This window comes from Miniopterus schreibersii, assembly GCF_964146895.1.
Source record: "Miniopterus schreibersii genome assembly, chromosome: 4".
Taxonomy (NCBI): domain Eukaryota; kingdom Metazoa; phylum Chordata; class Mammalia; order Chiroptera; family Miniopteridae; genus Miniopterus; species Miniopterus schreibersii.
The window spans coordinates 79,329,394-79,344,568 of NC_138105.1; the positions used below are offsets into that span (position 1 = coordinate 79,329,394).

Here is a 15,175-nt window from a genome sequence, read left to right on the forward strand (position 1 = left end):
AACCGGACTCATAAACAGCCTCAGATATGACAGACATTCTGAAATGATCAAACAGGAAATTAAAAACAACTATGATTAATATACTAAGGGCTGTAAGGAAAAAAGTGGAAAACATGCGAGAACCGATGGATAATGTTACCAGAGAGATGGAAATTGTAAGAAAGAATCAAAAGGAAATTCTAGAAAACATAAACACAGTAACAGAAATGAGGAATGTCTTTGATGGGCTTACAAATAGACTAGACACAGACAAAGAAAGAATGAGCGAGCCTGAAGAAACGTCAAGAGAAACTTTCAGTCCTGAAACGCAGAGAGAAAAACGGAATGAAAATGCAAAAAGAATGAAGGAAAAAACAGTTCCTTATTGCTCTTCTCCATTCTGATTCTGGAAGTCATCATAGGGATGCTCAGAAGAGGGGACAGAGCAGCAGCAGGGGCCACTGTGAGAAAATCAGAAAACAGAAGGAAACCAGGGTGCTGTGTGCGGAGGAAAGCCCAGGGGGAGGCTGGGAAGGAAGACAGTCTTGATAAATGGTTTGCATTTGATTTTTGCAAGCAGCTGGCTTTGTTGTCTGAAATTCTGCCAATCCAGGTCTTCCCCTTTTAGCATGCTGATTGCTTATTTAAACTCGGGTTAATTTATCATGTTTCCAATGAGAGGAGCCCTGGGCCACTGAGGGAAACTGAGTCCTCTTGGGTTCACAGTCCTGAATTAGAACCCAGCTCTTGCTCTTGCATGAACTTGGGCCTGGAACAAGAGCTTTCTTTGAGCTCTACTCTCCTGTCTATAAGGTAAAGATTTACCTAGTGAAATTCTGGAGAAGATTAAATAAGATGTATGTAAAGTACCCAGTGCTATACTTAGACTATGTAGGTGCTCAGTAAATGTTAATTCCCGCCTTATTGACTACATAGCAGCGTTCTACTAGAAGGCAGACAAGTAGAAGGGTCATGATGATAATATTTACTCTTTCGTAACACCTTCCCACTGGTTAAAGAGAGGAGCATTGATGTACTTTGGGGAGCTGGAAAAATCCTAGGGAAGGCAGTGAAATGGTTCTCCTCACTTCCTCTTCTGTAAAAGGAGGCTGGGGCGCTCGTGGCCAGAGGTAGACTAGTTAACATTCCTGGGCTTTATCTCTGCAGACTCTAATCAGGATGTCTGAGCTGGGGCCCCAAAGGGTTCCAATGCAGAGGCAAAATCACTCCAGGTGATTCAGACCCGGAAATGGGGGAACAAGACCCCTTTCTAGCCCTGAGTCACCAACCAGTCAGACCCCGACCGAGGGGATCCACCGTGCACTTTCCTCATTCACCGCCAGAGGGCAGGCCGAGGCACAACGGCCGGAGCAGGGCTGCCTGTCTCCTGCCCTGTACAAAAACCCCAGGGAAAATCAGTCACACAGAGGATGTTCCATGTGCAAGGTAGGTAATGCGGGGGTCACTTGGGAGGACTGTATACTACTAACCGGAGATAAGAGGAGAAAGCCAAGTTTACTACATGCTGTGAAGTGCACACTCTCCTCTGTGCCCTGATGGATTTGGACAGATGTGTCTTCACGCAGTAAGGACTTCTGCAGTGTGCTCTCACAGCCTCCACCGAATTGACTGATAGTCTTTACAATTCTAGCAAACCACCGTCTAGCTTAGAGGGCCAGTCATTCCTGAGTGTTATCTGTCCCCCTGGTAAAGGATGCACTGACCGGGGAATGTCATGGGCAGGCTTGGACCTGTCAGCCCATGGCTGTCCCTCAGCAGACTCTGCCCCTTCAGAGTTACATGCACAAAGAAAGCAACCATTATGGCCCGGTTCCATCAGCAGAGAAGACAGCATCACTTCCAGCTCAAGTGTCCTACTCGATGCCTTCAGTTTTTGGCAAAGAATTCCGGCACCTTCTCTTTGCCACAGCGTTAATTCTAACTTCTCTGCAGGCTGCATCTGAGGCCACAGCCCTTGGAGTCAGTGCTGCAGCAATGTGGGGACTTGGGGTTTCTCTTTTCAGCCACATCTAGGCTCCGTTCTTTCTGTCAGCAATTTCTGTTTTGGAGTTTCTCTGCTATATGGCATCCTGAACGCTGCACTTCTGCAGAGGCCTAGGTGGGGCCACAGAAGCAGAAATGGTTACTCCTGCTTCCCAAAGGGGGAAGATGAAACCAAGTGCGGTGGCGGGCCTGCTTCCCGACGCGACATGTAATGTGCAGGGCACTGAGGAACTGAAAGCAGCCAGTTATCCAGCAGCGCCTGAGCGACAGCGCTCCATCTCCCCACCCCCAGGGCCCGGCAGGTTGTGTGATTTGAACATCTTAACAATACTGATTGGATATCATCACCTGGACATCCCTCCGTGCATCCCGTCCTTCCTGAACCCTCACCCCAGTGGACCTTATAGGAGGGTAAGACATGAGTGAGACTTTTGAAAGCGTTCCTAGTCTCTGTGAGCTCTAACTTTAAATGGAGGACAGTCATGCTCACTTAGTGATGGTACCAGTGAGGTCAGCATCGCGTAGGTGGTATCACAGGGTAAATGGTGGACTATAGGTGTGCGCAGAGCATAGTGGGAGGCTGCAGAGAGCCTTTAAAACATTGGTGCTGAGAAAAAATTCCTGGAGATGCCTTGTGCGATTCTGGAGTTCATTTTAGGATTGGATGCTCTCTCCCTGTTTTCTCAGGCTTCACGGTACGTGGCAGTTAGTTTAGGGAAGGTGTAAAATTCAGGCAGCTACACCCACGCAAGGAATAAGAGGCTGCGTGATAACAAGGTTCTCTTGCAGCTGCAGGAGAGGAGCTGGGTTGCCAAGAAGGAAGGCCCAGCAAGGCGACAGTGCTAAGAGAAATGCCTGAGTTGGGGATGTTGTTGACGTCAAGGCTCACCACGATGGTGACATAGAAGAACCTTTTCTTGTCATAGCAATGGCAGCATTTATTTATGCACCCGATGTTGAGGGCCTCTGCCATGGATCAGGCCGAGTGCTGTTTCCTGGAAAAAGAGGAATGCAAAGCTTTTAGCTTCTAGGAGTCATGCTGTAATAGAAGAAATGGACAGATAATTACAATATGACAGGATGTATGTTGCGGCAGAGATGAATACAGAAAGTGTGCTTAAGACTTTAGGAGGAAGGATGAGGGCAGACTTTGTCGAGGAGATGATATTTAAGCTCACTTTCAGAGGAAGTGTTGAGGGAAAAGGAAGGGAGGTGAAGGGAACAGCACAGGGCAGGGCAGATTTTGGAAGGGGCAGTGTGTTGGTGCATGTCTGCATGCACTCCTTGAGCATGGGGATGCGGACGTGCGGGTCAGGGGTGGGAGAGGAAGTTGCAGAGGGGGCTGTGGTCAGGGTCTGATACAGCGCCTGGGTAGAAGTCACTCCTGCTCATGGATCTGTTTAGGCAGATTCTCCCTTCCCCCAGACCACCCAAAATGCCAGGGAGGGAACCATTTCAGTAAATAAATGTGTCATTCAGTCATCACACCTTGCTCTCTCTAGGTGCCAGAGGAGGAGTATGGGAAAGCAGGGGCTTTGTGAGGGGCATAATGTGGAATAGGCCATCTTCCAATGTTTTTTTCATGTTTGACATGCATTTAATTTTTTAAAAATTTGGAAAAATCATACCCGAGAATAGGTTCAAATATTTGGTAGAGGGATAATGATCTGAAACTTTACAAAAATTTCTCATGGAATGTTTGTCTAAAGGCAGTGTAAAAAAAATAGTGTATAACAACAAGTTTTTCATTACAAAATGGGTACTTTTCTGCATTGCATTGAGCAGTAAGTATGGTAAGAAATGCATATTGCAGGCAGTTCTTTTCCTTGGTCCATTAAAATTATTTGCTGTCTTCTATGTGCCAAATTCTCTTAGGCCCTACCTAGTCAGAACAGACCAATCAATTTAAACCTTTCATCTTTGGATATTTATGAGAGGAAATGTCAATTATGGACTAAGAACCTCATATCAATTGCTACAGAAATAAGAATGGCACAGAAGCTCTTGGGAGCTTTTATTGCAAAGCAAAATATTCAGTGGCAAATTGGCAATTAACTAGATATAGTTAAATTCATTAAGATCAAACAATTCAGGAGTAGGAAAACCTAAGAAAAATATAAACAATATAATTAGAGGTTATTTTGTTTTAAATTACTCTGAATCTATTTACTTGCTTGCCAGGTGGTATTTTTCTTATGATTTTATAAGACTCTAGACCCCCCCAGTTGGCTTTCACACGTAGGAAGGCCCATTTCATGCGTTCCCAGACGTGTGGCTTGAACCCTACAGGCTGACAATACTTGCTGATATCAACTCACTTTTCTCTTCGCACATTTCGTGGTTAAGAGGGGAAAGTGCTTCTATTTTATTTTCAAGATGCACAGCTAATTGGAACTTGAATGAATTAACCAGTTTGGGAGCTTCCTGCATGCCTCAGGGCCCCTTTCTGGGGCTTTAGAATTTACAGAAATAGGAATGAAAGGGTGCATTTCACACCTTCTGGACAGATAACAATCCAAAGTAACCAGATGTGGAAGGACATCAGAACCTGGGCCCACAGTAGCCCCAGGATTATTTTGTATTTATCTGGCTAATCTTTGCTGAGCAGGTGTGAGCCAATCAAATAGATTCCCCCCCCCCCCCCATGGTCGCTGGACAGCCTAGATTATGTAGGTATCCCAGCTATTGTTTGATCTCAAGCAGAGAAGTTCAGCGCCATGGCTGCCTTTGGTTTTAGCCCTGCACCTGCCTGGGCACCCTTCCAAAGAAATGATCCCTGTCAGACTGCTCGGGGTCGACTGGACCAGCGATTTCTTCCACAGGGAATCTGAAGTACGGGCATCAGGGCACGGCTGAGACGGGCAAAGCCCACAGTCCTGGGCCTGCTCAAGTGCCAGCGCCAAGGACGGGCGCCCTGAACGCCCGCTGTAGGAGCGACCAGCACCTCTGCCTGGCAGTCAAGCCTACCCCGCGTTTTTAACTGACTGCAGGAGGCTTGCTCCCTGACTCAGTTTCCCCCCTCCTGGGACAGAGCTTTCCTTTCCTCCGTTCCTCCCGCTCCCTGCCTCACTGTGTCGCGTGGAGGCCGGCCTGCAGCTCTGCAAATCCTTCGGGCTCCTGGGGCGCTGTGATTCCAACAGCTTTCTCTCCACAGAGCTGCAGTCGCCAGAGAAATGCGACCAACAAACGGGCCTCGGTGGGCGTGGCTGTTAGAGGGAACGGGGCCTCCAGGCAGCCGCTGCGCCCCCAGCCCCCAAGTTCCTCGTGGGCCGGTTCGGGGCGCGGTTTAACCTCCAGCGGCGGGCTGCGGCCTCCTCCAGCTGCCCCCCTTCCTTCCCCACTTCTGACTTTCGTTTCCAGCTGCCAGGCCGGGGGTGCCCGCAGCCAGGCGCCTGCCCTCGGGCTAGATTTCCAGCCTCGCCGGGGCCCGCGCCCCTCCCCGCCCCGCGGGAGCCCCGTCCGACGCCGCGCCGCCCGGCTCGCAGGCCCGGGCCCAGCCGCCCCTCTCCGGGGCCGGGCGGCGCCGCGGCGAGCCCTCTCCGCCCCTCACCCTTCCCTCCGCTCGCTGCCATTTGAATTCCCCCGTCGACTCCTGGGCGGAGGCTGAACGAGCCTTCGGGAAAGGCGAGGGCGGCGGGAGGAGGGCTCGGGGGCCCCTCCCGGGCGGCGCGGCGCCGGCCGGCGGTGCAGTCGCGCGCTCGCCGCCAGCGAAGCCATTGGCTCGGCGCAGTCACCCCACGCGGGGCTGCAGCGGCGGCCTCCGCGGATTGGCGCGCGGGCGGGCATCCACCGGGGCGCGCGCGGACGTGTGCGTGCCGCCGGGCCGCACGGAAGCCCACCGACCCGGAGCTGGGCTCCCCCTGTTCGTAACGGTGACCCCACCATTAGCCCTGCGTCGCGGCTGCTGAATTTGGGGCTGCCGCCAGCCGCCGTCCCCGAGGCCCCGGCCCAAAGAAAAGGCGCGAAAGGCGCGCTCCCCGGTCCGCCGCCCGCCCCGACCGCCGCCCTCGGCCGCACACTGCAGCATTTCGCGCTCTCGCGCCGCTCCCCTCCCGCCTGCATCATTTGCATATCCCACGGTTGTGGCCAATCAGGGCTCGTCTCTCCCGAAGCGGATGGCTTTTGCCTGAGAGGAAAGGGAGTGGCTGGCGGCGCATGCGCCGCGGTGGCCGACTTGAACCGAGGCTTTTATTGCTGTAGTTTATTTCCACCCCCTTCCCTCCTGTTCTCTCCCTCTCTTTCTTTTTTTTCCGCCCTAGCTGGGGCTGTGTTGGAGGAGAGGAAGAAAGAGAGACAGAGGATTGCATTTATCCCTTACGTTCCTGGAATTTGCTATCAGCAAGACTAGCTAAGCTGTTGCACCTTTTTCAATCCTGCAAAAATATATACCAACTCTCTTTCCTGGCATTTTTGGCTTTAAAGCTGCCCTCTTGAAATTAATTTTTTTCTCAGGAGAGAGATGTCTTATCAGGGGAAGAAAAATATTCCACGCATCACGGTGAGTTTGGTACTTGGGAAATTGTGGTCGGCCAGCACCCTTTTGTGGCACAGAACATCTAAGGAATTTTTTTTAAAAGGAGGGGAAGCAAGAGGGACCCAACTCTTTCCCCTTCTGTTGCTAAAGAAGGCGATCGTGGTGGTGGGAGACGCAATCATAGAATGATGAGCCACATGATTCGAAGGCATTAAAATAGCGCGAGTGCATCGAGGTCGTCCTGGGTAGCGCGCCAGATCCGCTGTATCCTTTTATTGTCAGGGCGAGATGCTGCAGAGCCGGCCTGCGGGGTGTCAGCAAATGGATGCCAGATTGAATATGCATGGTCGAAGCTCGGATATTGTTCTCGGGCTGCGTGCAGCGAGGCTGGGCTCCGGGAGCGGGACGGGGAGATGGGAAATGGATTCTCCCTGCGTCTCCCGCCCCCACCCGAAAGGGCTTTCTGGAGCCTTCCTCCTGCTCCTTGGAGAAAAGGCGCAGGTTTCAGCCCGGCGGCGTAGTGACAGCAGAGGGATGCTGAAAGGGCAGGGTGTATCGGGGTGGCGTGGAGACGCGACGGGAGAACGGGGACGCGGCGAGGAGCGGAGGGTGGGGGCCAGGCGTGGGCTTTTTGTTGCCCGGGGACCGGGTTCGGGTGGCCCTCTGGGCTTTCTCTCGCTCTGGCCCGGGGCTGGGAGCCTGGCAGGGCTCTGGGCTCGCTTTCTTCTGTCTGTCCGCCCCTCCGCAGCCAGGAGGCGTCCGTGTGGGCGCATACAAAGCGGGCTGGGAGGGTGGGCGTTGGGGACCGCGCGGAGCGGGGCTCGGGGAGGTAATGGCGCTGCGCGACGCGCGGAGCAGATGGCCCGGCCCGGCCGCGGCCAGACAATGATCCCCGCGGCCCGAGGGGTCGGCGCGCGCGGGGCCTGGGGCGGGTAGTTTGCAAATCCCGAGAAAAACAGGACGCGGTGAACTAGCGATGCTTCAGCGATAAACACAGTTTCTTGCTCCCACTGCGCCCATCTTCTCCCTATTTTTTCCTGGAAAAAAAAAAAAAAAAATTCGCCAGCCTTAGTTGTCTACCTCCCCAAATGCAATCTGGGGAGGGAGGGTGGGACGCGAGGGAAATTCATTGTTATATAATGATGTGCAATTGCCATTGGGCAGCTGATTGCTGGGCAGAACCCGGGGCTGAGGCAGAGACCGAAAGAACCCTTGGAGAGTGCGGACACGATCAGGGCTGGACCGGAGGGCGAGCTTTCGCCCCGGCTTCCTCGGTAGCCACGGGCACCCCGGCTTCCTCTGGATGCACGGGGACACACCCATCCGCAGGAGGGAGATGTGGAAACAAATGCGCCGGGGAGGGGGCGTGTGCTGGAGCGGGTTTTGTAGGATAAGGGGGGCTGTTCTATGGCGAGGGTGGGTAGTAGCTTTTTCTAGAAGGCCAGAGACCCCCAGATCCCAAAGGGCCGGGTGCAGGGGGACCCCACCTTCTGTATTCTCTGGTGGGAGGAAGAAGTCTGGAGAGTGGGGGTGGAGAGCACATTGACTTAAAGCCTCAAGTAATTCACTGTCTTCGTGAATGAAAAAGGCAGTTTCGCTTTGACAGTGTGGGGAGAAAAAAATTTAAAAAGCAAACAAGACCGATTTTTTAAAAGAGCGCCCCCTCTACCTTTAAAAAAAATCTGGTTGCATTATGGAGGACCTATATAGCATGGTCTCCCTCCTTCCATCATCACCGCCAGCCTCTTATGTAAGGAGGCTCTGGAAGGCACTAGAGTGAACAGGGCTGTGATGTTTCTTTGTGTGTGTGTGTGTGTGTGTGTGTGATGCTGGCTCAGGGATTGCAGTGATGGCTGGGACAGGTACCACATCCAATGAGGGAGCAGGTGGTGAAGGACAGGGCTTGTTCTTGCCTCCCAGGCAATATTTATCCTGCCAGTTGGATCCTGAGGGGGAGATCAGTATAGACGGAGGAAAGTGTACCGGATCCGGTGACCTTGGGCAAGTGACTTAACCTCTTGGGGCCTCAGTTTCTTTATGCATCGTGGGGTTAAGACTATGTATGGCTCCATCCACCTCACTGGATTTTGTAAAGGTTCTTACATTTACCTTATACAAGTGCAGGAATTGTTGACTATTTAGTCCCATGTCACTTTCCAAAGTCTGCAGCAGGATGAAGTGTACAAAATTTAAGTGATCTTACTGGTTTTCGTTACGTCAGAGAAACAATAAATACTTTGTAAACCCACTTGTGCATTTTTGTGTAAAAGGATCTTCCTGGGTCTCTCATAGTTTATATATTTTTTATTACAGGTTTGCTATAATCTCTTTGGTAGGTGCTAAATATAAATAGCACTTGCTGAGAATGTTGTTTTGCAACAACTTTGAGTTAACCATTGTCAAGATGAATGCCATTCCTTTGAAATATTTTGCATATTAAGAGGGCAATCTATGGTTTAACTTGTAACATTTCAACTCAGTGTGAAAGAACACAGGTGTATATCCACTGAATGCAGGATTTTAACATTCCATTCCATCAAAGTCTTTGGAATAGAGATGAGTCATTATGTAACATTTTCATTTCATTCTTGGCCCTCATGTGCTCCTTGTCATATATATATTTTACACTAATTATATCATAAGTGAGTTGACAATTTATAGTGGTGTTAGATTTTAGAACTTGCCATCTCATCTGCTTTATCATAAAACTTTACCTTTTCCTTAACAGATTAATAGTTAAAATGGTGTATACTGAAGAGTTTTTTCTGTTTTTGCTACAATCGCCGTGATTTACCTCAAAATGAAACGCAAATATAATGAACACGCTGAATTGAAACCTTGTTATGGTGGAACCAAGTGTGTTTGTGTTGAGTTTGTCATGACAACAGACTTTTAGTTAATTTTTCCTGACACAAAGCTTGCCAAGAATTGACTTCCCTACATGTGGGTGTATTTTTTTTTTAAGTTTAGCCTAAAGCCATTTAAAAAGTATTGTCTTCTGGAAAGAGGGGTTTTTGTTTTTTAAAAAACCTATGATAAGCTTTGAGCTTTACCAGCGTGTTTTGACTCATTAGGTGATGAATAGGTTGCCACATACAGGTTCACCATTGTCACTGAACCTTTCCAAAACTGGCTCTTTTTTTGTTTATTTGTTTTGTTACTCCTCACTCGAGGATATTTTTTCCATTGACTTTTAGAGAGAGTAGAAGGGAGGGAGGGAGGGAGGAGGAGAGAGAGAGAAACATCCATGTGAGATAGACACATTGATTGGTTGCCTCCCGCACCCATCCTGACTGGGGCCTGGGATCGAACCTGCAACCCAGGTACGTGCCCTTGACAGGAATCAAACCCCGGAGACCCTCTGGTGTGCAGGCTGACATTCTAACCATTGAGAACACAGGCCAGGGTCAAAATTGGCTCATTTTGAGCATCACTTTTGAATAGTGAAAAAGTGTCCTTAGCTCAGTTATATTAGTACCAATGTTCCTCACGGGCCAGGTATGCATGGTGACCTTATTATGTCTTTGTTTCAGAGTGATCGTCTTCTGATCAAAGGAGGTAAAATCGTTAATGATGACCAGTCATTCTATGCAGACATATACATGGAAGATGGGTTGATCAAGTAAGTGCAACTCATATAGAAGAATTCATGTACCTTCCAGTATTCCCAAGCATTACCTACAATTCACACACATAATATCAAGCTCTAGTGACTCCAAAGAGTGACTTTGACTTAGTATCTGGTTAAGCCCACTTTGATTGGTAGTAATTAGTGAATTTGAAAACTCAGATTTAGGTAATTCAAAGCCACAATTAAATGCGCACACCCATTTCCTTACACATTATGTAATTTATTATTTTTAACCCAGGTGACACAATTTCTTCTCGTTGCCAGTTCAAATACTTGGTCTAGAATCTATTAAATATGTTAAAGGTTTTCCTAGAATGTAGTTGTTTGCATGGCTTACCCAATTGAAGGACACAATGTGGGATATATCTTCTTCTATCAAGATAGCACATCTGCTTTCTGAATCAAGAATCCAAGTGGTTGGGGCCAAAGGAAAACAAATTAAGTAACACAGACAAATTGCTGCCTCATCCCAAGGGAATTTTAGGTTTCATTCTTTAAGTGCCAACGAACACCACTGAGACAGTCCTTGTGTTGCTTGTGTATTGTGTTACTAACAACAGAGAAGTTACTGCATTAGGGTATTTTTGGATTCCAGAGGGTTAAGTGAACTGAGTACATACCAGTATCCTCGTGCCCTTCCGACTGGGACAGCTCATAGGGCTCCAGAGAAATAGCACATCTGTTTAAAGACAAACACTGCTCCAAATGACATCTTTTGAATAAGCAGCATTCATCAAGTGCTACAGCAAACCAGTCCTGAGGAGTGGAAAACTGGAGTGGATATGTCTGTTGCCTGGAAACTCACACCCTGATTTATGACCTAAAATAGGTCTTACCATTTCCACGTTTAATGTTTTCTCCATGTGTGTTTGCTTATGACAGTCTCAGCTCCAGTCTCACATACCATGACGTGCCTGTCCCATTTTCCCCCAGATAGAAGACAGCATGATCTGGTCTGGCAGAAAGACACTGGCCTAGAAGTGAGCAAGCCCGGGTTCTATTTTTAGTCATCGCTAATTTGTTTTTGAACTTTATCAACTTCTCCTTAATTACTTTTTCCTTTTTAAAAAAACCCCACAAACTGGTAGAAAGATGAAGCAGAGATATCTTTTTAAAAATTGGAAATGAATTCATGTCCCCCAACATAATGAATATTAGTTTTTCTGCCGTATTATCTGAGTTGCTAATGACATGCTTCCAAATTTTCAAATTGTTTACATCATCATAGTGTTCACTTACTTATTTTTTTGCTTCTCCCGTATTTTCTCTATTGCAAAGGATCTGGTGAAAATACATGTTTGTAAAGTACAAACAGGTCTGGAGGAAATTGCTATAGGATAATTAGCTTAGCTGTGTGTTTATAGAGAAAGTGTCGTGGCATTTTATGTAATTTCTTGGGGACTTATTTGATCTTAGGGATTTCCTGGTAACTAAGCCTCTTTGATCGGGCCTCTGATGCCTTATTTAACTTGTTTTCTAGTAAACTCTGCATTGCTTCTTAGTTGGGGGCGGGGAATGGGGAGGGCACATATATTAATGAATAATTATAGTAACTGGAAAAGTCTAGGGAACATAGGGAAGGATAGGTTCGGGCTTGGTGAAAGTGTCTGTCAGATTTCATTTGATTCCAGGATATTTCATTTACCACCATTGTCATCCACCCTGTTAATTTAGGCAAATAGGAGAAAACCTGATTGTGCCAGGAGGGGTCAAGACCATCGAGGCCCATTCCAGGATGGTGATTCCTGGAGGGATCGACGTCCATACCCGCTTCCAGATGCCTGACCAGGGAATGACTTCTGCTGATGACTTCTTTCAAGGCACCAAGGCAGCCCTGGCTGGTGGAACCACCATGATCAGTAAGACAGCTTAAAATAATAATCTTAGGACTTGGGAACCTTTATCATGGGAAGATGAGTCTGTGTTGTTTGACTATTTCTTTCTAGAAGTCAGTGAACTGAGCAGTGGGTTGATCTGCCACATAAGGGAGTGGGGGTGCAGGTGGGCCCGGCAGGTGTCTCGTTTTCTATCCAACTCCACCTTCTCCAGTGGAACTTGAGAATACAAATCTAGAGAATTGTGGTAGGGTAAGAGGAGTGGCTTCTTGCTTTCTCTGCTTGAGGACTTTTAGACAAAAGTTGAACTGAAAATGTGATTTGATTGTGGTTACTTTGAAAACACAGCATTCAGAGTAATCTCCAAAGCTATCAATTTTGAGCTGGTGCTCATTCTGACTTTTAAAGAATTCCCGCGGGTGCATCTTCTTGGAATGAGGATGGGGTGCAGCAAGTGCTGAACCAGGGATCTCTGTTCCACTGATAAGAAGATCAAATGGGGGCAGTCTTCCTGGCCTGGATTTGACATACATGGAATTGAGCAGTCCTGCTTGGAGAAAGACCCATAGATAATATTAATTGCCATTTAGATAAGAAAACTATTCCCACCAACAGCTGGGTACCCTTCATGTTTTGCTCTGAAGAATTTATGCTTTTCATTCAGTCTAATCTAAAGTATATTTCCTGGGGTTATAGCACGCACATTAGGCGTTTGCTTGTGAAGGGTCAGTTTCCAACATGCCTACTGATTGTCCCTTTGACAAATATCATTTTGTTTTGAGGAGGTAGGCAAAGCTGCACAGTGGCCCAGCAGACACATATTAAAAAAGAAAAGAAAAAGATTTTATCCAAGAGTGAAAGTCAACAAACAATCTGTCTTAAAAGCTAACAGAAGAGGGTCGAAGTTGAAAGACTTAGCTATTTATGCTTTAGGAAAACCTGTCTTAACTGGTTATTTTTCAGAATGATGGTCCCTACCTGTGACTTCAGGGTCTGTCTTGATGCTCCTCTTTCTGTCCCACCACCTTGAAGAACATTGCCCTGCCATGCCCTCCTAATCTGAGCTCCCCTACATTTTAAATCACATAATCACCTCCTTGTGCTCTCTCAGTCCTGGTCTTCCGTGTGTCTGTAGGATCAGAGACCACTCTTCTGTTTCACCTTTCTCATCACTGCCCAGAAAGAGCCTCCAAATTTAGGCTTTAGTATTTCCTTCTGGCTGCACACATCACCTAACATAGTTGGTACATTCTCAAGGGGGGCCCTCCACACACGCCTTGGGACTCAGGCCTAGTGGGAAAGCCTGCTGTTTTGTCAGTGGTGTCTGTCAGGATGCACTTGGCACTACTGAGCATTTCCGTCCCTCTTCCAAGGCCACCTGGGGAGCCACGCTTGGAGCTTGGAAAAGTACAGAATGCTTGCTGTCAGCCTGCAAGGTCAGGTCAAGGTTATAATCTGCCTCTGGTGTGGAGTTCATATGGGGTCCCTGCAGGTCCCTGCATTGATCACAGAATGTTAATAAGCCACAACTAATGTTTCCTGAGTGAGTGCCAGTGATGTCTGCCCCTGGAGGAATTGCTGGGCCTGAACCCTCCATGGTGGAAATGTCCCCAGCCAGGAGTCTGCAGTTCGGGTCTCTCTCCAACACTAACTTGCTGTGTGACTTTGGCAAGTCACCTCAGTTCTTTGGGCTTTAGCTGCTCATCGGCACAGTGAAGAATTTGCACTAGATCACCCTGGATGTTCTTTCCAGCTTCCACCACAGAGCTCAGAGACAGAGTCTGCCTCTGATAAAATGCATTTCATTCAACAGATACAGAAAAATCCCTTTTTTTCTCAGACATACTTGAAAGGCCCCATCGGTATGTTTGTCCTCTGTCATTCCTGAATGTCCTTTCTGCACTCCTCCCACGGGGCCCATTCTTGGTCCCTCTCCTGCTCCTGGCCCTTTTGTGCCTTCCCCTTCCTGCCCCCTTCGCCAGGTAGGCATATCCCTTCCTGCGGACACCCTGACTTTTCTCTTTGCCCTTCTTTCTCAGTGGCTGTGGGCTTCTTTTCCTTCAGTTCAGGTGGTTTCTTTTGTGCAGGGACAAGGGACATCCTCATGAGTCCAGTTCTTGGCCCAGGGGACGAGGAGTAGTCAGCAGATGACCTAATGGCAGTTGGGAATGAAGGAGAAATGAAAAGTCAGACCGCCTGCCCTGCTCAGTTGGGCAGAATGTGATCACATTTTAATGCAGGTGTGAGATGCAGTCAGTTACACTAAAGGGTAGGGTGATTTAATGAGCAAACTCCAAAGGAAAAAAGTCATCAGAAGTGACAGGGATGTGTTCAGAGTTGTCACACCCCAAACTCCACTGCTTTTACAGCCGAAGAAAAATGTTAACTACTCTTACAGATAACCACCGTGGTTACTGACCTCCCTAGAATTTCCACGAGCCTGCCCTTCCTACCCTCAGGAGGTAATGGTAATAATACAGATGATGAAATCAAGATTTTTGTCTTCTGGCTGGTCATCCTTTCTGCATTGCTTCAAGTGACTGAGTGGCCCAGGCATGCTTTTCAGAGAAGGAGCCTTGCAAAGAGGAAGAGCGAGCTTACGGTGACTTCATTGGTATCTATGACCTGCCCCTTTGATGAGATCGTAGCTTCTTTAAGGAATACTGCGGCCAGAAATAAATGCTCAGAGATTCAAGTGCAAACTTGCAGAAACAAGCCAATGAAGTAAATTGGTCCCACAAAGCCTGCACCTCCTTCTGCCATTTTTCTGGGTTTCTCCAAGCCATGTCACCTGGCCCTGCAGGTCAGTCTCCATCTGCCCCCTGCTCTGTGTTTCCCAGGTCATAGGACCTGGAGGCTTCATTTCTGTCTGAAATGGCACTGCCTGCAGAGGAAAATGCAGCTGAATATGCCCAGTTTAAAAATGGAGGTGACACGTCAGCAGCAGAAAATAATATTATTGCCGTCAAACAGAGCCTTCTATTGAGACTTGCATAGTGAGACCTTTGTGTGCAGCACTCAGTGCGGGGCAGAAGGAACGCCCTTTGCCCTTTCCATCCAGTGATGGGTGGGCAGAGGCTGCAGACATGCCCTGCAGGCAGCATCCAGACACTGGCAGAAGGGTCCCTGAGATGCGGAGGTGGCATGGGTGCTGCTTAGGGAAAACGCTGCTGGCTTTCCAACGGTGTTACCATCATCATCAAGATCCCAGAGTCTCCAGGAAGCAGGTGGAAAGAGGTCTCTATGTTTTAT

The 15,175-nt window shown here is 48.3% G+C and overlaps 1 protein-coding gene across 1 annotated transcript in view; it reads left to right on the plus strand.

Annotated features, from left to right (window-relative positions):
* Positions 1 to 6,120: 6,120 nt before the first annotated feature.
* Positions 6,121 to 15,175, plus strand: part of DPYSL2 (dihydropyrimidinase like 2) — a 65,824-nt gene continuing 56,769 nt past the window's right edge. Inside the window, exons 1-3 of the mRNA XM_081133891.1 lie at positions 6,121 to 6,481; positions 9,991 to 10,079; positions 11,763 to 11,947. Coding sequence (XP_080990017.1) covers positions 6,443 to 6,481; positions 9,991 to 10,079; positions 11,763 to 11,947 — 313 coding nt within the window. The 5' untranslated portion in view covers positions 6,121 to 6,442. The remainder of the gene's footprint in view (positions 6,482 to 9,990; positions 10,080 to 11,762; positions 11,948 to 15,175) is intronic.